At 32.1% G+C, this 22342-nt stretch overlaps 1 protein-coding gene and 1 pseudogene across 2 annotated transcripts; one reads left to right on the forward strand and one right to left on the reverse strand.

Moving 5' to 3' along the window:
* Window positions 1-1697: 1697 nt before the first annotated feature.
* LOC143594258 (large ribosomal subunit protein uL30y-like) lies at window positions 1698-3693 on the reverse strand. Its single transcript, XM_077073608.1, has 7 exons — window positions 3564-3693; window positions 2853-3044; window positions 2670-2767; window positions 2482-2539; window positions 2282-2361; window positions 2103-2205; window positions 1698-2022 (listed from the first exon to the last, which is right to left on the reverse strand). Exons 2-7 carry the CDS (start codon window positions 3033-3035, stop codon window positions 1807-1809), a joined length of 738 nt encoding a protein of 245 aa, XP_076929723.1. The 5' UTR covers window positions 3036-3044; window positions 3564-3693; the 3' UTR covers window positions 1698-1806.
* Window positions 3694-15590: 11897 nt separating this feature from the next.
* LOC143594255 (uncharacterized) lies at window positions 15591-20564 on the forward strand (annotated as a pseudogene). Its single transcript, XR_013146305.1, has 11 exons — window positions 15591-15772; window positions 15885-16523; window positions 16642-16802; window positions 18920-18980; window positions 19095-19160; window positions 19288-19373; window positions 19500-19563; window positions 19681-19893; window positions 20047-20116; window positions 20238-20316; window positions 20416-20564. The product of XR_013146305.1 is annotated as an uncharacterized LOC143594255 (transcript).
* The last annotated feature ends 1778 nt before the right edge of the window (window positions 20565-22342 follow it).

The following is a 22342-nucleotide window of genomic DNA, read 5'->3' on the forward strand; positions in this document are numbered from 1 at the left end:
TACATAAATTTTGACCCGACCCATTAATTTTTCTGGACTGAACTCATATACAGAAAGAAAAAACCGATGTTGTCTTCTACTAGTAAAGTCCGTTTAGCATTACTAATTTGTCTTGGGTTCGAGTCCTTTTAGGCGTTTTTCGTTTCAGGTTTGAGGGCTTTTTATTTACTAATCTAGGCCAGCCCAGTGCAATCAGATTCATTGTTTTGTAAAATTAGTTTTGTGAATCAATGATATTTTGTGAATCTCTATTGCAAACCTAAGCACCTTATTATGGGTTTTTAATAAGATTAAAAAATCTAAACAAAAGTATATTTGCTATTTATCAAGTCTACGAATTAAACTTTCACGTACTGGCCAAATCAAGATTTTGTTTTTGTTATAGACTATAGCCAAACCATTTTTAATGCAACAGAATTAGAAAAGTATATTTTCTTTTCAAATTGAGTACTGAAACTATTAATAGCTACGGTGTGTCTAACATTACAGTTTAAATACAGATAGTGTTTTACTGTTTTAGTAATTGATCTTCTTTTTGGTGTTGTCTTACCGGATTGTTTAAGAAATGTAGACACCTCGTTGGTAATTTTGTCATGTTTATTTTTTTCTAGTCACATGAACGAAAAAAAAAAGCTTTCAGGCATTTTTGCATATACTGGTCTTTTTCTTGCACTTACAGGAAGACAAAAAAAAATATATTTTAGACTTCATTTAGACATGTACTTATCACAACGGTTTTTATTATCAAAATCAGTCTCAAATTTTTGTGGCCAAAAGCAAGATCAAACACTGGACCGATACCTATAAACAAGCTTAACACGTACAATTAAAGACCCATCGAGCAAATTTCTCAATAGAAAAGGCTAGTTAGTGAAAAACAATTTAGGAACAATTAAAACATAAAAATTAACGCTGTGTTCCTGAGTTATATAATGGAGCGAAAAGAAAGGGTTTGAAAGGAAAATGAGGAAAATGGGTGTTTCAGAGATTTTTAATAGAAAGAAAGGGTTTGGCAAGAAAGGAAAGGAATGGGTTTTTAGTGTAAATCTATTTGATTTGAAGAGAAAACAAACATAAACATTATGTTCATATTTTACTTCCAGTTTTACCCTCGATCGACCACATCTTCAACCCAATTCTTTACCAGGTGTGTAGTGCTTTCTTATATCCTCAAATGGCTTACCCAAATGGTGTTAGGGTTTGATGGTTGAACAGGTCTAGCCGTCTAGGGTTTGGTGCTGATGGGATTGGGTTGGGTTGGCAGTTGGCGGCGGCTGCTGGTGGTGTTGCTACTGCTGCTGGTGATTGATTTGTTGTTGAGGTTTGTAGCCATTGGAATTGGGGTTTTGGTGATGGTTCTTGGTGAAACAACCCATTGTTGCAGGTCACAAACTGAAAATGGTGTTGATGGAATTTGGGGGAAAAGGTGGAAAAGTTAGAGGTGAGTTGGGGTATCATTGTAAAAATACAGTTTTCTTTTCTTTTCTTTCCATCTCAGGAACACATAAAACGTTTAATTTCCGTTCCTTTCTTTTAAACTCAAGAACACAAAAGGAAATCACATTTTACCTTTCCTTTCTTTTCCTTTTAAATTTCCTTTCCTTTCCTTTCTCTTGTTAAATGAATATCGGGAACACAGCGTAAGAGATGATACTTATAAGCATGAGAAAGCACCATGCACAAAATTGCAAATCAGTCATAATACATCCTTCTTTGTTCAAAAAAACAAAAACTGTCCCAACTCCCAAAGAAACACCAAGTACACAATCTAGTAATATCAAAAGACAACATTAAAAATACCAAACTCTAATTCATTCGCCTAATGAGCTCGTTAATGTAATCTTCACGATTACCTGCATCACCTCCTTCAACATAGTGGTTCCTCTTTTTCTTCAACCCACCCAACGGAGCCTTCAACTTAAATGGCCAAAGAAAGTTATTGGCTTCCTTAAAATGGGGGCCCGCAGTTAGGATCTCATGAATAAGATCTTCAACACAGATAATCCCGTGTTTCCCAAGACCCTATTAATTCAAAACAATTGCAACTTAAAACTATATTGGTACAGATGTGTTTATAAACATTGAAAACGAATAAAACTAACCTGCTCGACAATTGAGTTATCTGTCAAAGGAATCCTCTGCTTGTTGAGCTTGCCATAACCTCTCTTGTATATCAGCTCTTTCACACTCTTCAAGTTCGGGTATCTAAAAAGAAAGATGTATTTAACAATGACGAAATATTTGACTACAAAAGAAAGGATACGTTTGGAAAGATGAGTACCCGTAGGTGACGTATGGCTCAACCCTGTGCAACATGTTCAATGTTGCCTTGTTGACTTTCAAGAACACACCATTGAAGATCTGGTTGATATAAACAACGCAACATAGCACATAGAAATATAAGATAAATGCTAAAAAGTACGAAGAACATTCATTGATGTTAAAACAAATATAATTAAATTTTGAAAAAGGTAGTCTCACCTGTCTCAAACGCAAGAGCTGCAAGATCTTCTTTGACTTAGGGTCCATTGCGTTGATACTGAATATTCAGAATATATGAAAATTAGAATCTGAAAACATTCACAGTTACAAAATGAAAAATTGAAACTTTACAACTATCAACAGTAACGATTAACAAAGATTGAAGCAATGAAAGCAGCAATGCATACCCACGGATCCTAATGATAAAGAGCATCTTAGCTTCAGGATTGACATAAAATCCACCTTTCAACCTCGCCTCTCTTTTCAACTGAATCAACTCTTTTTGCTGCAAATAGCGATTTATATCAGTCAAATTCTAGTATCATAAACAGGCATAAAAATTAAAATGATAATCAATTAATTAATCATACCTGAGCTTCATACTCCTCACTGCATTTCTTAGCCCTGTTGAATATCAACTTCCTGTTGGCAGCATTCTTTTTCTTCAACGCTTCCGCCTCTTGCTTTTTAGCCAAAGCCCACTCCTCGTTCCTCTTCTGCTTCTTCAGTACAGACTCGGGAACTGCGGGTCCTACCTTTGCAACCTCAGCCATTTCTTCAGACTACATCAACAGTTGCATATTAGATCCTATCTTACACGTTTATTATTAAAAAATAAAAATAAAACCTAAAATCAAACTAGATAACAACATAAAAGCTTCAAATCAGAGTCCAATACAAATCATTTAACCTAATGATGAAAATGTCAATTAGCGACAAAAAAAACATATAATTACATAATTAAATCCTAATTAAATATTCATCATTACATTTAATCCAAAAATGATACAAATTCACAACCTAAAAGCTTCAAATCAGAGTCTAATTCAAATCATTCAACCTATTGATTAAAGTATCAATTATCAACAAAAATACATTTCAATTGCATAATTAGATCCTAGCTACAATTTCATCATGATAAAATATAACCTTAGATCAAACTATATGACGAGCTAATTTATTCCAAGACGTTATATTCTTATTATGAAAACAATTATTGAGATTAAAGTATGTAAAACAGCAATAATTATACATAAATGAACAAACTTGGAAGCTAATGAAGATGAATGTGAGAAGGTTACCGACTGAAAGCAGCAGCTGGTAGGCGACGAAGAGGGTGTCTGTATATTACGGCAAGCTGTTATTAAAGATGAGATGATGATGATGATGATGATGATGATGATGAATTAGGGTATTTTTCAAACCAAGCCCCCTTTAACGATTTATGGGCTTATTATGCTATACTCCAGTGGGCTTTTTACAACTTTACAAACACGTCAAAACTTGTGATTGTGAATGTATGCCAGCCAATTATTTAGAAAAGAGTTTGGAATTTGGAGTGTATTTAGAGTGCAAACGAGTCAAGTAGCTCGTGAGCTATTCAAGATTGAACCAATAAAAAGCTCGAAACAAACCGAGCTCCAACTCGAGCCTTGTGTGAAAAGCTCATGAAGCCTTAATGAACGTTGTGTATTTTTAAGTTTTACCTCTTTTGGACTTCTATGTATTCAATTAGCACTACATACTAAGTTGTGGCATGTATAAGGTACTACATGAGTTCAAGCCAAACTTAGGCGCGTTTAATTTTTTTTCTCAAAATATATAAACAAAAAATTCAAAATGTGTATAAATTAATTAATAAATAATAAATGAATCGAGCTCGAGCTTTAGAAAACAAGCTTGGAACGGGAAGCTCTTGCAACTTAAAACAAGCCGAGTTCAGGCTGAGCTCGGCTTTTGCTTGCATCCCTAAATTTATATTTACAAAAAGGCTTATCATACATAATGTAACACGATAAATGAGTAGAAAATTGTAGGTCATGCTCATATCACGTAAATAGGAGTATAGGAATATGCACCTTAGCTGTGATAAAACATCAAAACTTTTGAGGATTGCTAACACCATTTAGAGCAATACAGAAAGTGGACAAATATAATGTTTGCCTAGATAATATCAAAGAATAAAAGCATGAAGAAAGAAAAAAACTATATGCATAGTGGGTGCATCGCTAAGCCGTGGATTTGTGATGAGGTACGGTAAAGTCAATAAAGGCGTATCAAACAGGTATGGCCAACTTTTAGATCAAGGTTAACCCGAGATTAGGTCACCAAAAACAAGTATGATTAGCCCTAAAAATATGGTCAGCTTAAATAAATCACGGTTGATATGAGGAAAGTACGACCAGTCAAGACAAGTCGTTAACTTAGACAAATATGATCATCTCTAAGCAAGTAACTTGTCGGGGCGGTTGACACACGGAACGGAACCATTAATCAACTAACAAAATCGTGTCAGTTCGATCCAACAAGTATAATCAACTCACACTAACATTGGTTAGCTCAAATTGATTAAAAGTTGAATGATTTATCACATAAAAGTAAAGAACAAGAACAATTGTGCAAGGTACTTACTACATTTTCAAGTTAAATCTCAATAGTCCATGTAGACATCAAGCATACACACCGGTGAACATCCATAATACATTCAAACATAGGGTAAATGAGTTGTCTTAAACATAACAACAATCACCCAAACGTACATTAATAGAAGCTAATGATAGTGAAATAGAGGAAGGTGCGTTGAAGAGGGTGGAATTACTAGGAGTGAGGATAAGAATATGTGTAGTGGATGGATTACAAAATAAGGCGATTTTTGAAACGTGGCAAAATGGGACAATATGTAGCCCACAAATTGCCCCACCCTCCAATCATTGATCGTCACGTCATCAACATCATTACACAACCCGACGACAAATTCACGCCCCCCCCCAACTTATCGACCCGTGTTCTTGTCCCATATTGCCCAATATCATCCCAATTTATAGCCTACTATACATGGTCTAAGGGAGTGTTAGTAGCTTACTACACATGGTCTGAGGGAGTGTTAAAAGGCTCAGAGACAAAAGTTGGTGAGGAATTAAGAAAATATTCTTGAGACATACAACATGACGAGACGTGTAAGTATAAAAATATATACAAGGATCATAACATAATACTTTTTACTACGGAGCCTTAATTATGTCCAAAAAATATATTGTTCACTCAAATTTTGCATATAATGGAGGGGTATCAACAAGATTCATGTTGCGATGATAAAGAACACGTATCAGGTGAAAAATCCAAAACATTCAAAACATGTGTTCAGATACAAAATTTAAACAATTTCACAAGTATCTTACTACTCTAATAAAATATTATTCTATTTCGCCACTTGTCAACCTCTCATCACTACTCACATTTTTTAACTCATTTTCACTAAATGGTATTATTATATTTTGCCACTTTCAACCTCTCCTCACTACTCATCTTTTTTAACTCATTTTCATTAAATGGTATTATTCTATTTTGCCACTTGTCAACCTCTCATCATTACTCACATTTTTAACTCATTTTCACTAAATTGTATTATTTCGGATCAACCCGCCTAATTAATGTTATCTGGATCCACATATTATTCAGTCCATTTGTTTTCATTCAAACACACACCCCTTCCAAATAAAAAACCCTAGGTTGCGGACCCCCTATCAGGCGCCGTGACCCCTTCGCTGCCAATCTGCCATTGCTTTGGTGCCTTCATCTTATCTAATTAAACCTATGAGACCTTTCATCTTCACCAATGCTATCGTTTATCTCCACCATTGCTATTGATTCAGACCGTCCCATTGACGCGTACTGTTAGGTAATTTTACAATTCTCTTCTTTAGATCCATCAACTTGCAGGTTTTATTAGTTTGAAATTGTTTTGATGGTTGAATAGTTTTATGTCAGATATATAAATTTTTTTGATTGTTGATTAGTTTACAATCCCCTGCTTTTAATGGTTGAAATTGTTTTCCATTGTCGACAACTAATGAAAATCACACCAAATAACATCGGGTTGTTGATGTTAAACATTTCAACACCATTGACCATACCCTTAATTCATTCATAATATATACTTTGGTTGAAATTATTTATGAGCGGGTCAAATATTTTCGTGTGTAATTAAAAATTTAAAATTCTACTACGGAACTGGTCAAATGGTTTCAAAGTTGCCTAAAGTGTATATTTAGTGCATAAAACCTCCAAATGCACTTTATTCAACTAATAAGATTAGTATATGGATTATATAACTTCTTACTTCTATAATCATATTTGATTCACGAATTGTTGAAAAAGTAACCGGAAATTTTAAGTGAAAAAAATGTTTTGGACTTCGAACAAACCTAAGTTTCAACCCGTCCATTTTGCCTGAAGGTAATCAAAAATCGTTGAAACCAACAAGAACCGCCCAAAACGAAGCAAGTCGGCTGTCTGTTGATATCCAAACGGTCCAGTTTTTTACAATTTGGCGCTATAACAGCCCAACTCAGTTTAAAATTTGGAACCGAATGTGTAAAACGAACTGGCCGTTTGACCTATGAATTTAGATTTTCTTTTTCTTTTTATTATATGTTTGAGTATAATTAGGATTTTAAAATTTTTAATACAAGCTAATAGTGTAAGAAAAAGTTAGTGACTTGGTTCAATAATTTTATATAGCCATCTCATTTAATTTTTATTATTAAATGATTCTTTAAATCATGGTTACAGTACCACAAGAGCTTTTCTGTGATTAGAGTAGTAAGATGTGAAGATTTTTAGAGACTAGAGCAGAGAATTGTAACCTTCATTTGTTAACGATATTTTCATTAACCAATGCAGTTTAGAGACTAAAGCAGGGAATTGTAACCTTGATTTGTTAATAGTATTTTCATTAATTACCGGAATATATGATAACTTATTTATACTTCAATATTTTGTTCAGCATATTTGACAACTATAACCTCCACTAATTACCAGAATATATGATGACTTATTCAGATTCATGTGATCAGAGAAGTAAGATGTGACTTTTCTATTTTGCACTGTTTGGCTGATTATTCATGATTTTTGAATTCCTATTTATTAATTTGGCTATGGTGTTCAAGAGTGGATAATAAGAAGAAACACCACAACAGCAGATTGTTTTATCAATGTATTCATTTATCAATCGATTACATGATCGAAAACTGCATTGGTTAACATCTATCTACTATATAATAAAAGAATACATTCTTCTGCCACTTGTCACTCTCTAAGCCTTCCTCACTTTTTTACCCGTTTTCTCTTATCGGATCCCTACCGGTTCATTACCAGATCCAAATAAAACCGATAGCCCAAATATTGTTCTTTCAAGTTTCTACACAATGGTAACCCTATTTTAGAAGCCAAGAACTCAGGCATCATCATCCTCCATATTCGATTTGTTTTGCTTAGATCCTTCCAAGTATGAAGTTGGTTCATCTTCATCCCTACCGCCGATGCCGATTTTGATCAACCCCTGGCTGATTACAAGCCCTAGGTCGTCGCCATTGTCGCATAACATGTTTGCTATTTGCCTCATTCGTTCTTCGATTACACGTGCGATACCGTTCATACCCACCACCGCTGCTGATTTAGATTGTTCTTTTGTTCTCCAATTGTAGCACACGTGGTTAGTGGTTAATTCAATTTGATTATTTAGACGTTCATTATTTGCTATTACATAATAACTGCATCGTTTGTAACAAAACCTGTTTAATTTAGGTTATTTGATTTGGTAAGGTTGAATAGTCTTTTAGGCGATTCGTAGTGGAGGGGCTACATATGGATGCGAATTGTGATACGTGGCGCCCAGTTAGCAAGAAGTGGGAATTGTTTTTTGGGTGTAATGATGTATGGGCTACAAGTTGGGCTCACGGTATCTTTTTTATTATTTTCTTTTTATAATAAAACTAATCAAATAAAAACCAATTTATTTAAATAATTAAATAAAAATGCATTAAAATTAAAAAGAAATACAAAAAACTACATAACTAAAAAAAATACTAGTATCCATAATATTCGCGCATTTTTTCGACTCGTCGTCGTTGCAACAATGCGGCCTCTTCGTGTGACTCGGCCGCTTTGAGGGATTCGTATTCTTTACTCATTTCCCGCAATTCCATCATAGCGGCAATCTTTTCGTGTTGTTTGTTGGTTTCTCTCATTGTATCATTGAGTTCCTCGACAAACTTTTCGTGTTTTTCGATCATTTATGTCATGATAGCGGTGAGTTCCACGGGTTTCGGTTGGTTCTGGTTGTTTGTAGGATTCATTTTGCTAGATTTTTTGAAGAATTTGGGTATGAATTGTGAATGAAATGGAGAAGAATGTGTATGTTTATATATATATATATATATATATTGTTTTTATTAATTTTTTTTATATTTGACGGTCATTAGAATATAATAATAATGTTTTTCAAACACTCCGGACGATAAAAGAACCCCGCCCCCGCCCCTTATCACCCAAAAATCGCCGGGTGGGGGGGGGGAGGGGACGGTGTGCGCGCCCCTACTCGCTCACTTATCGCCCAAACCTACGCCCGTTACATATGGCCTTATTGAATAATCTATGTTCATCACAAATCCTGTTAACTGATACTTCAATTCACCAAAAGTCAAATCAAAATTTTTTTTATCACAACCCCGTTGATTTAAAAGTTTGGTGAATTGATTTATTGGTTTCAGACTTTAGTTAAAAAATGGTTTTTTTCAATAAAAATACCAACTTGATTTAAAAGTATGGCTAATTAATTTATTAGTTTGTTTCTTGAAAACTAATCTAAATGAAAGTCTGTATTTTTTACACACATTTTCATCATTTTACATCCATATAGAATATTATAAAGATCTTGAAATTATGGTGCTTTTACAAGTAACCAAGATGGTTGATGTTTGATATTTGTAAAATTTTTGTGTATGTTTGTTTTGTAAATTTCTATAATTTTAACACAACTTGTAATTGTATTAATAATATATAATAATTGTGTTGTTAATTGTGTTTTGGTTAATGCTTGAAGTTTATAGTTTTCATCAATTATCCGTGTAATACACGAGACTCAAACTAGTATAACGAATATGATATTAAACTAGGGTATATACCCGCGTAACACGCAGGTGGAAAAACATGTTAACAAACATAATAAATTTAAATTACAAATTCAAGCAACACAAAACTTCTTCAAACTTTCAGACCAAAACGTTAACCATTTACTTTGTCTAGATATTAAAAGTTAAAAGTTACAATAAGTTAATATACACCGAACAAATAAAAAACATCAACAAAAGACATAAACATGTTCTTTCATATTAAACCACCGTCAACTTCTTCAAACATTCTACCAAAAGAAACTCATTTTGCTTCACCACCTGAAAATTTAATAAAACAATAGCATCCAAATTAAATATATTATAATAAATAATACTATTATTAGAATAAATTGTAAACTTCTTCAAACATTCTACCAAAAGAAACTCATCTTGAACACTTATTTTTCATTTTTGATCAATCTTGCAACAAACTTTTAAATCATTAACATTAATATTTTGTTAAACTTTCAAAACTTAAAAACGTTTTACAATAAATGAATTTTCAAATAACTTTGGAAATATTAACTTTATCATAAAATCGGTTTCTAAATAAGTGTGTGTGTGTGTGTGTTAAAAGGAAAATCAAACCCGAGCTGACCCATTAAAAAATGTGTATTTAACTCTAAAAAGTTTTAAAATATAATTTGTTATTATGGAAATGTTAAATCCGTTTTAAATTAATTTATTGACTGCTTAACAAAAATAGTTTGTAAAAACAATCAAGAATTTAATTTGTTCTTATTTGAAATTTAAAATTTTGACAACAAATTAAAACATAATAGGATTAGATAATTTTGTTAAACGTATTATGTAGATGAAACATGTGACAACACGAATTCATACCGAACAAATTTGATATTTGGTCAAATTTGGTTACGAAATGATTTATAGATGAAAAATGTATATGCCTTTTTAGTTAAAAAATAATATAACCTAAAAATAACTTGTGACGACACGAATTCATACCGAACAAATTTGATACTCTTTTAAAATTAACACAACACGTTTCGAAATAATTACAAAATATTAAAAAAATGGTTAATTAGTCAACTCCAAAAAATTATGGAAATGTTTTTTATTTTTGAAACATCGATATCGGGAGGTTTATTTTATAATTTAGACATAATAATAATGGTCAAATATAAAAAAATGGAAAGTTTGTTGAGATTGAAAAAATTATGGAAAGCTTTAAAAGTGTGTGTTTAATTTGTAAAATTACGTATTAATCGGGTTTAATTATGTTATGTATTAACCATAAATTAAGTAATTATAGTGACTATTTAAAATTTGAAATTTAAATATAAATTCGAAATGATTTATTTAAATTTCGTATTAAGCAACAACTTATTATATTTTAGTAACTTAAAAGTAACTTATAATGATGATTCTAATTTGAATTTCGAATAGAAGATTAAAATTATTAATTTGGAGGTTTATTTTTAGACATTAGTTTTAACATTTAGGCGTAATTAAAAATGATCAAATATAAACAAATGGAAAGTTGGTTGACGATATAATATAAATATAATATAAATAGAAACGATAATAAAATTTTGAAATTAGAAACAACAATAAAAACGATAATAAAATTTTGAAACGATATGCCGAGTTTTGCATATCTTATATTATGTGAGATATAATATAAATGAAAACGATAATAAAATTTTGAAATTAGAATATAAATAGTAATCAAATAGTTTGTAAATTATCAAAATAAGGTAATATAACTTATCTTTGAAAATTTTAGTCAACTTATTATTTAAATCATTGATCATTAATTCTAAAATTAAGTTATTTAAATGTAACAATATAGTCAAAATGTTAATGTATATATAAAAAATATATTTTAGTCAAATCATTATTATTATGGATCATTAATTATAAATTAATGGTTAATCATATGCCAAAATTGTTTAGAATTACCATATTCAAAGCATTGACCTACATTGACCTACATTGACCTTAAATATGTAAGGTCAAATTTGATTGCGTGATAAATTTTATGACTATCCATTATATATACTTATATATAGTGATCAAATTTATAATGATAATAAATATTTTTAATTAGAATATAGATAGAAATCAAATAGTTTTGTAATTATAAAAATACGGTAATATAAGTTATGTTTTAAAGAAAAAATTACAAATTTTGTCCTTTTGAATATCCAATATTATGGAATGGGTCATTTACGAAAATGAGTTTCACTCTCTATCCTTTATTTGGATATTCGCCTCGGTTTTAGTCATTTACACTAACAGACGTTAACTTTTTCTGTTAAATCACCTCATGTGCAATGCACATGAGGGTATTTTAGTCTTTTACTCTTAAAGGACAAAAATTGTAATTCAAAATACACGAATATCTTCATCTTTAACCCAAACCTAACTACCCCTGAACCCCCCCCCCCCCCCCCCCTCTCTCTCTCTCTCTCACACACCCTAAATTAACCACCCCTTTTCTTTCTCTCACAAACACACCATCCCTCGTTAAGTCATCCTCCCTTCATCACAGTCAACCACGAGATGCAACAAACCCCTGTCACCGGAGCGCTCACCGGACCCCCCACCGCCACCTATTTAAGTCGCCGCCTTTCGCAACAGCATGGGCTGGAAGCACCAGCATCACGGTTATGTGTTCATCAGAACCATCACCGGAACCTACTCCATCACACCCGCTTCAACATCAACCTTAAAGAATCTTCTTTCTCCAACTAACCCCATCTCCATTTTCTTTTTTCTCCTTACATATCTATCCAAAACCCCTATTCCCCATCAAAAAATGATTCAATCTTGCAACCGATTTAACCTCCGCAGCCCTCAAATCACCCCCACCCCCAAATCCTCATTCTGAGACAAACCCACAAAATATATCACCGTTTTAGTCCTTGGATCGGCCGGATACATCGACAATTTTGTGATCAAAGTGGGAACAGAGGCAAATCAGTTGGATATTTTACAAGAAAGTTTTTAAAAAAATGGGGCTCCTCCTTATTGATGTTGTGGCTTCTTGCCTTGCTACCAATCCGGGGGTGTTAAAAGATTCACGGGAAAATTGATTATGAAGCCACCAGGAACAATCTTGTGGCTTATAAGTACTTGGGGGCTAAACATTTTGTTTTTATGGAAAAACCCCTTATTAAATTCCACATAGAAAAATTGGTGGTGGGGGTTGGATGTTGTGGTGTGTTGGTGTGGGTGGTGGTGCTAGTGGCGGCGGTGGCAGGTGGTGGTGGCTGGGAGAGAGGAGTGAGAGGGAGAGGTGAGAGGAAGATGATGGGTGGGGGAGGAGAGAGATGGGCATATATTAGTGTTTAATATTTATTAAAATTAATAATAAAATATAGTATTAAGGTGTGATTTAAGGGTAAAAGACTAAAATACCCTCATGTGCATTGCACATGAGGTGATTTAACAGAAAAAGTTAACGTCTGTTAGTGTAAAGGACTAAACCCGAGGCGAATATCCAAATAAAGGATAGAGAGTGAAACTCATTTTCGTAAAGGACCCATTCCATAATATTGGATATTCAAAAGGACAAAATTTGTAATTTTTTCTAAATTTCAGTCAAAATTTAAATCTATATAAAATAATATATTGTAGTCAAATCATTATTATTATGGACCATTATTTATAAGAAAGGTCAATATTCAATATTCATGTTAATTAAAGTGTAATTAAGATAATTAAAGTATTTAAATTACCATATTCATGTTAATTCGGTTATTTAGACAAATAAGGAAAGTCAAACTAAATTAATTGTATTAATAACCTGAAATAATAAAATCAAATATTAATATTGATATTATGGAGTATTTTAATTATAATTAATAACCGGAAAAATTTAAAGGTGTTACCTGAAAAACGAAATTATGAGAATGGCTATGGTATCTCAGATTTTTTCGTAGAATTTAAATTGAAATTAGGTTGTACGGCTCGTGACATTTACCTGAAATTATAAAGTAGAATATTAATGTTTATTAGAGCATAATCATATATCCATTATATATACTTATATATGGTGATCAAATTTATAACAACAATAAATTTTTTAAATTAGAATATAGATAGAAATCAAATAGTTTTGTAAATTATAAAAATACGGTAATATAAGTTATGTTTAAATTTTAGTCAAAATTTAAATATATATAAAATAATATATTGTAGTCAAATCATTATTATTATGGACCATTATTTATAATGAAAGTCAATATTCAATATTGATGTTAATTAAAGTGTGATTGAGATAATTAAAGTATTTAAATTACCATATTCATGTTAATTCGGTTATTTAGACAAATAAGGAAAGACAAACTAAATCAATTGTATTAATAACCTGAAATAATAAAATCAAATATTAATATCGATATTATGGAATATTTTAATTATAATTAATAACCGGAAAATTTTAAAGGTGTTACCGGAAAAACGAAATTGTGAGAATGACAATGGTATCTCGGATTTTTTCGTAGAATTTAAATTGAAATTAGGTTGTATGACTCGTGACATTTACCTGAAATTATAAAGTAGAATATTAATGTTTATTAGAGCATAATCATATATCCATTATATATACTTATATATGGTGATCAAATTTATAACGATAGTAAATTTTTAAATTAGAATATAAATAAAAATCAAACAGTTTTGTAAATTATAAAAATACGGTAATATAAGTTATGTTTTAAATTTTAGTCAAAATTTAAATCTATATAAAATAATATATTGTAGTCAAATCATTATTATTATGGACCATTATTTATAAGGAAAGTCAATATTCAATGTTGATGCTAATTAAAGTGTGATTGAGATAATTAAAGTATTTAAATTACCATATTCATGTTAATTCGGTTATTTAGACAAATAAGAAAAGTCAAACTAAATCAAATATATTAATAACCTGAAATAATAAAATCAAATATTAATATTGATATTATGGAGTATTTTAATTATAATTAATAACCGAAAAATTTTAATGGTGTTACCGGAAAAACGAAATTGTGAGAATGACTATGGTATCTCGGATTTTTTCGTAGAATTTAAATTGAGGTTGTATGACTCGTGACATTTACCTGAAATTATAAAGTAGAATATTAATGTTTATGTTATGGAACATTTGATATTTAATTTATAACCGAAAAATTTAAATGTCTTACCGGAAAATAACAAATAATGATAATAACCATGGTATCTCCGTTTTTATTAAGAAACTATAATCAAATTTTCCGTAATTCAATCGGGTAAATTATATGAAATAATAAAGTTTTGTTATAACATTGATATAATGAAATATTAGAATTATAATTTATAACCGAATAATTTAAATGTGTCTTACCGGAAAAACAAAATAATGATACTGAATATGGATGAAGCTGATTTATATAGAACCTAGAAGAAAAACATCTATAACAAAAAAACAGGAAAAATATTAAACTTCAAGTAAATATAAAACACCCATTGTTATAGATATAACACATAAACGGAAAACTTACCGGAATAACGTAAATACTTACAAATATTAGCTTCATCGCCATTTTTGTTTTAGAACCTTAACAATGAAAATAAAGATAAAAAGGTGAGATCTACAATAACCGGAAGAAAATATGATCTTGCCAGAAAAAGATGTAACCTTGCCGGAAAATCATATAACATTGTTGGCGAAGTATAATATATAACCTTACCGGAAAACGATTAATCTCGATATACATTACCGGAATATAGAAGATGGTGGAGTTAGTAATTAAGCCAAGAGAGAGAGAGAGAGAAATTAAAATGATGGTGGAAAATTCTAAGGTTTAAATAGTGTGTGAGATGACAAACGACAGCATAATAGAGACTCTTATAATGGAAATTTGATGTGGTGGAAGCCTAGGTGGATAGCCTAATAGAATGACATATGACAAATTATATTAATTTAATAGATTAGTAAGATAAGATGACACTCAACTTGATTACCGTGAACACATATACCCAATGAGCTAAACCATATCATAAACCATTCACTTTTTCATTTTGATATTTCTAGTTACTTAATTTTACTTAGAAAGGACTATTCTTAACTTTAGTATTAAGTTGAGGGTGCAGTTTTGCCCAATTATATTAACAGAACCAGCGATACTCCTCTCCTCTATGCAAGATCTTAACCGCCGCCTTCTTCACCATTAAAGAATCATCATCCAGCAGCTGGTAAGCTGAAATGGTGAAGAAGCCATGGCGGATCATCCCACGACCCATCATGGAAACCATCCTCAACAACCACGCTCACAACCACCGTGTCCACCAACCTCTCATTCTCCACGGCCCACGTGGCGTCGGCAAAACCACTCTCATTCTTGAAAGTATATTATTTTCCTTATTATTCCGTTACAGCAGTAACTGAATTCAGTTTCATTCTGTTATAATAATAACCGCTCTAACTGAATTCTGTTTCATTTTTAATTTATAATTTTGGGCTTTTGGACAGCTGGAACAAAGGACCTCATGTCACTGCTTACATTGACTTTGCACAATCAGTTAAAGATAACCAACCGCACCACGGCCACTCGTACCCGTGGGCGGCTTGGTCCAACTGCACCCCGCCCCCGCTCCCCGCTCTCACGAGCCCAGCTCGAGCAGTGTCTCGAGTCCATGGCGGAAAAAAGGGTTCAATTGGGCACCATTAGCTCTCACCAGATATACAAAACCCTAACTAAATGGCATAATTTGGATACGTCACTTAAAAAGATAATTGAAACTGATAAGGAGGGTGTAAGCTCGAAAAAGGCGGTGGTGGGTAAGAGGTTTTTGAAAATGGGGTTGTGGGATAAGGCGGTACTCACGCTAGGTGCTCGATTAAATGCCGAAGAGATTGATGCGGGGTTGGGTTTGAGTGGGTTGAGTCGTGAGGAGGTTGAGTATTTTAGGGAGGGGATTGTTGCGTTGAGACTGGCGAAAGAGGTGATTAGGGTGCAGCAAGGGTTTAGGGCGAATGCGGTTAAGCGGTTGAATGAGACCGGTGGGTTTTCGAGAAGTTTGGCTAATTCGGCTACTGATTGGCCGTATCTGTTGCTGGAGTTGTTATCTGAAGCTGCTCAAGCTGGTTACTTTCAGGTATATTGAATTTGATGTTAAGTTAACAAAAGTGTTTAAAGGATTGTATAAAAAAAGGATAATTACTTTATGAATGTTTATATGATTTTAAGTTGTTTGGTTGTGGCGTGTGGTGCAGCCGAAGCTGGTATTGAATAATATTGATGTGTTGAAAATTGCTGCTTTGATGGATGATTCATCAGTTTCTGCATCTATGTATCATGACAGTTTGATCTGGAGAATAATAGCTTTGTGTGCAAATGAGACGTGTTTGCCAGTTATCCTTGTAACTTCTAACGGGTAATATTCATTCTTATGAAACATCACTGTGTATTACAGAGTGTTAGTGCTGATGATAAGAATCATTTAGTTTTGTGCTTAATGCATCATCATGCAGGTCTATTTATTTGTTTTAGCTACAACAGCAACAATCGTACCCAATAAAAATCCCACCAATAGCAAAGCTATTAACAGGGTATGGGGAGGGTGGGATGTAGGTAAACTGTACCTCTATCCAAAGAATAGAGAGGTTGCTTCCATAGAGACCCTCAGCTCTAAAAGTATATGTATGAAGCCAAGAAAAACAAAAGTGCAACGCTAGACCCTTAGATAGCAAAGAAAAAAAATCAACAAATTAATATGTTATAATAATGCTAATTATTAGAGATAGCAACTAAAATGTTTCCCTCGTCATCCTGGTTCATTAACAAAAAAAAAACCGAGAAATTTCGGTTTAGCTTTAAAGTTTAGTTTAGCTCTTAGGTTTCAGTCTTTTCAGTTACTTTGTTTTGTTTTGGTTGGTTTTTCCTTTTTCATTTTGGTTCAAGTTCGGTTAATATTTTTCTTTTTGGTCAGTTTTTTCGATTTAAGTGTTTTTGTTTCGTTTTGGTCAGTTTTTTCAGTTTCATTTCGTTTTAATTCATTTTGCTTCGTTTTGGTCGGCTATGTTTCGGAATTTTTGTTTCGTTTTGGTAAGCTTTTCGTTTGCATTTTGCTTTTTTTTTTGTTTCGTTTTGGTCAGTTTTTCGGTTTCATATCGGTTTGGTCGTTTTTCTATATCGGTTCAGTTTCATTTCGGTTTTTTTGTTTCGTTTTGGTCGGTTCGGTTTTTTTGATTCGTTTTGGCCAGCTTTTCGGTTACATTTCGCTTTTTTTTTTCCTTTTAGTCGGTTTTTCGATTTTTTTGTTTCGTTTTGGTCGTTTTTCTATTACGGTTCAGTTTCGTTTCGTTTTGGTCAGTTCAGTGTTTTTAATTCGTTTTGGTCAGCGTTTCGGTTGCATCTCGATTTTTTTCCTTTTGGTCAGTTTTTCGGTTTGGTTGTTTTTCCATTTCGATTCATTTTTTTTTGTTTCGTTTTAGTTGGTTCGGTGTTTTTGTTTCGTTTTGGTCAGCTTTTCTGTTTCATAATGTTTTTAATGTTTCGTTTCGTTTTTTTTGTTTCGTTTTGGTCGATTCAGCTTTTTTGTTTCATTTTGGTCAACTTTTCGGTCGCAATTTGCTTTTTTTTTTGTTTCGTTTTGGTCAGTTTTTCGGTTTCATTTCGTTTTTTTTTGTTTCGTTTTGGTCTCTTTTTATTTCGGTTCAGTTTCGTTTTGGTTTTTTTGTTTCGTTTTGTTTGGTTCGGTGTTTTTGTTCGTGTTGGTGGTATTTTGGGTTCCGGTTGAGTTTTGTTTCGCACGTGATAGTTTGGGTATTTTGAATTAGATAAATTTGATAACTTGGGTATTTTGTTTTGACCCATTTTAACCTATAAATGAAACTCTCTTATATATTTCCAATCCTTCCTTACCTCCTTGAAGAATTTTTTTAATCCATCCTGACCCATTTAACTTTTAAAGTTTATCCATCTTGACCCAAAACAACCCATTTGGGTTTGGTTTGCCACCCTTACTAATTATAGTAGTCTAGTATTAAATAGATACATGAAAACATTGATAATAGTGATAAATACTAAAATACTAAAAAATAATGTAAAGATAAAATATTATAATAGCATATTATTTAGACCTTGCAAATACATAGATGAATACTTAAACATATTACATTAGGTTGAATAAAAAAGCAAGAAGAAAATATGACCAAAAAAATAAACAAAACAACACAAAACAAAACGAGAAAGAAAAACCCCTAAATTACGTTTTCTAACAAGAAACTATGCATTACCCTAGAGGTCTTTAACCTTAATCCTACGTCTCCAAGCATTTCATGTCCTCGGAGAGGTGCATATCTATCAAATCATGTCTAATCCTCTCATCCCAAGTCAGTTTGGGTCTACCTCTACCCCTCATCCCCTCTATCTCGTCTCTGCTACCTCCAACTTTTTTTTAGCTAAAGTAATATAAATTATAGACAGTGTACATTCTTTATGGACACACATCTTTTTTCTCATAATTTTAAACTCACTAATATTTTGCAGCTATTATTCATACACAGCTTATATGGATTTTGGATTTCCCGACATTTTTATTTCTCGTGAGGTAACTTAACTTTTATAAACTCTGCTTTCCTATTTTGATATGATGATAGTTCTCCTACCTATGGAATTGGAAGTCTATGAAACTATATTATGTATGATTAATTGCATTTTGCAGACATTTGGATGGACTCCACAACAGGCTAAAGTACATATGGTCCCAGATTATTTTAGCCAGTCAGAGGTGAATTCATATTGAATTATTCGCATATTTTTGTAAATTTTGTGCTTTACAGCTATTATATAAAGTTTCCGTTGTATTCTTCATTTGGACTTGTAAAACTAATCCATATTGTTTGTTTATTTTCTAGTGGGATTTAATCGTTGAGGTGCTTGGGCCCAATGCGCGACATCTTTTTGAGATATATGCTTTGAAACAGAGCAATTATTATCGGGCGTAAGTTTTTAGATGCAGTTTCGGAAATAACATCAATATCATTTTATGCATAATGTGCATGTTACAGAGTCTTGTTTAAAAGTATGAGCTTTTTGATGTTTTATACACATTTTTGTTATTAAACAGGCTTATGAGTGACAAAGAAAGTACATTTGAGGACATCATAGACGCATATCTGGCATATTTGCAGGTAATAACTGAGACCAATTTCTTGTTTATTTAATTTATTAGAATGAATATATAACTGATTCCATATTAGTAATGCTAATATAAAAAAGGAAAAGATGTTGATGGTCCCACTTGACAGGTAACCGTTGTGAACCCTGCAATGGATAGAGCACTGTCACTCCTAGAAAAGTTTGCACTCGATGCTCAAAAAGGGAAAATTCCAAAAGATAAACTAAGATTTGGTGCTCCTTGGAGACACCCACCAAAGAAAGATGAGCCGCGCTTGCGTTCAGAATGGGCTAAACTTCAATTAATGGATTTCATTCAATGTTTAGTCGATGCAGAGTTTGGGGTACACTTCTATTTAATATCTTTCTGTTACAAACTTATAATTTGAATGGTTATGGTTCATATTTACGTGAGGCAGCAATTTTGACCCGTTTACTTGTGAATTTGTCAATTAAAAAACTATACATATATAATTTGTTTCATTAAACATGTGCAGATTAATTATTTTGCTGATTGTAGTCTTGAGATCTTTGATGACCCTTCTGTTAATGCTATGATTGAGGTGTGTATTAGTGTTAACTTTGTTTAATTCATGTCAAAGACCATTCTTGGCTCTTAAATTACTTTTGACATTTTTTTATAAAGCAATCATAAAATATAATCTAATAACTAGCTGAATTTGGCAAGTGGGGTTGCTCTATGTGCAACGTGATCCATCCTTCTTTCGACCAATATCCCGGGCTATTCAGAGATGTTTTGTGAGATGGTAAAATGAAACATGTCTTAAGTATGGAGTCACTTTAAATGCAACAAATGAATGGTTTAAGTTCAAAATTCATTTATCTTCGTTATAACTATCATGCAGGCTCGTGCAGGAGAGAATGCAAACGGGCATTAAAAGTCACTTCTTTTTTGCTGGCACCGAGTTTTTAGAGGACGTAGCTATCGTCATCTTATGTTGCAAGTAGGAAACAAATAGAGGTGAAGGTGCGTGCATTCTTTATTAGTGGTCGACTTGGCATATGCTTTATATTAAAATGGCCTGTTTCAAAAGTTTAGTTAAAAATAGAAACTGGTCAAATGATTAATTGCAACATCTGGTTTTTTCATTTACTATAAACAAAAATTGTTCCACGTGTTTCAAATGATTAATTGAAACATCTGGTTTTTTTCATTTTCTCTGAAACCACCCTCTAAATTATGTCACTAGTGATTTATGCTTCATTTAATATTTTTTTTTCTATATTTTGGTATTGTCAGTTTTCCATGAGCATATAGCTTGCAGAAGCTTCAACAGTGTTCTCATGAAAACAATTCAAATGATGTAACAATCTTCACATACTAAGTTATACCAAATAATGTTACCCACAAGATTTTGATTATTATTGAAATGGTATTATATTATGCAAAAGGTTACTATTATATATTTTTTGGATCAAATTAGTTTTGGTTCAGATAACCTGACCTGTACCAAGCAATTATCTGTCCGACCCACCTATTTGACACCATTTCTATTGTTTGCAGCCTTTTGTACATCCAAATTTGCCCATTGATGGAAACATAGTTGTAACATATCAAACTGTACGCCATTCGGAAAGACAACCACACTTATAATAGAATAGATTCAGGACTTTTAGCACGGTGACGAGACACGGTGAAACCTGATTTTGTTAAAAGAGCTTACAACCAGTTAACATAAGTGTTATTTGGGGTTATGCCTACAGTTTTGAACAAAACAAATAAAGCTCATATTAGTACTCAAATTGGAGTACACACTGAATATTTTTTGATATGTGATATGTTTATTGGTTATTAGTATCGCATTAAAGTAGACATTTTCTGGGCGCATTTATATCTTTACAGCCACGATAGAAGAATATTGGTCTATTGTCATGACATACATGATCACAAATTGTTCATCCACTTTTTATCTTGTGTTCTTCATGTTTTTGAACAAAAGTGGATTTGTAAGGATGCATTACAGTTTTTGATGAGGAAACATTATTTTCAACCTTATTCATCAATGACGTTTTCTTATCTAATCAACATCGTAGTAATAGTTGATCAACATTTTTTTTAGGTTTTATTAACACCATATAAACTAATGTAAATATTGGTTTAAGTGTCCGGACACAAGATATACATTCAAGAGCTATAAACTGTTTATAATTCATATAGTGCTCTGACACTGCATTCTTGAGTTTTTTATTTAAGAGATTAGAAAAGAAAAGATAAGAAAACTTTTCTTTTTTCATTCTTGAGTTTTTTCATTAAAGGAAAAGTAAGGGAATGGAAGAAAAAGTTAAGCCTTTTTTCCTTCAAAACTTTCCTGCCAAATATGGCCGGATTGTGAAGGAAAGTTTATATCTCATTACCATATTACTAATTTATCCTATTTTAATTCTCTTTTCCATGTTACTATGAGGACATAATTGTAAAATTACAATTTTTTTCCTATCTTTTCCTTCCAATCTAACTCAAGAATATAATAAACACTTTCTTTTATTTTCTTTAATTTTAACTCAAGAATGCATTTTAAGTATATAATTTCTTTTCCTTTCTTCCTCTATCCAATCTTATCATTTCTTTTCCTTATATTTTAAACCCGAAAATACAGTGTGAGTGTTCCCAAGTTTCATTTTAGAGAAGAAAGGAAAAAAAATAAAAAGTGAGTTGTGTTCTTAAGTTTTTTTTTGAAAAGAAAGGAAAGTAAAATCAGAATAACTTGTGTTTCAAAGATTCATTTAAGAGGAGAAAGGAAAAGAAAAGATGAGAAAGAAAGAAGAAAATAG

This window comes from Bidens hawaiensis, unplaced genomic scaffold (assembly GCF_021521415.1).
Source record: "Bidens hawaiensis isolate Kalapana, Puna unplaced genomic scaffold, B.hawaiensis_p1.1 tig00043414_1, whole genome shotgun sequence".
NCBI lineage: Eukaryota > Viridiplantae > Streptophyta > Magnoliopsida > Asterales > Asteraceae > Bidens > Bidens hawaiensis.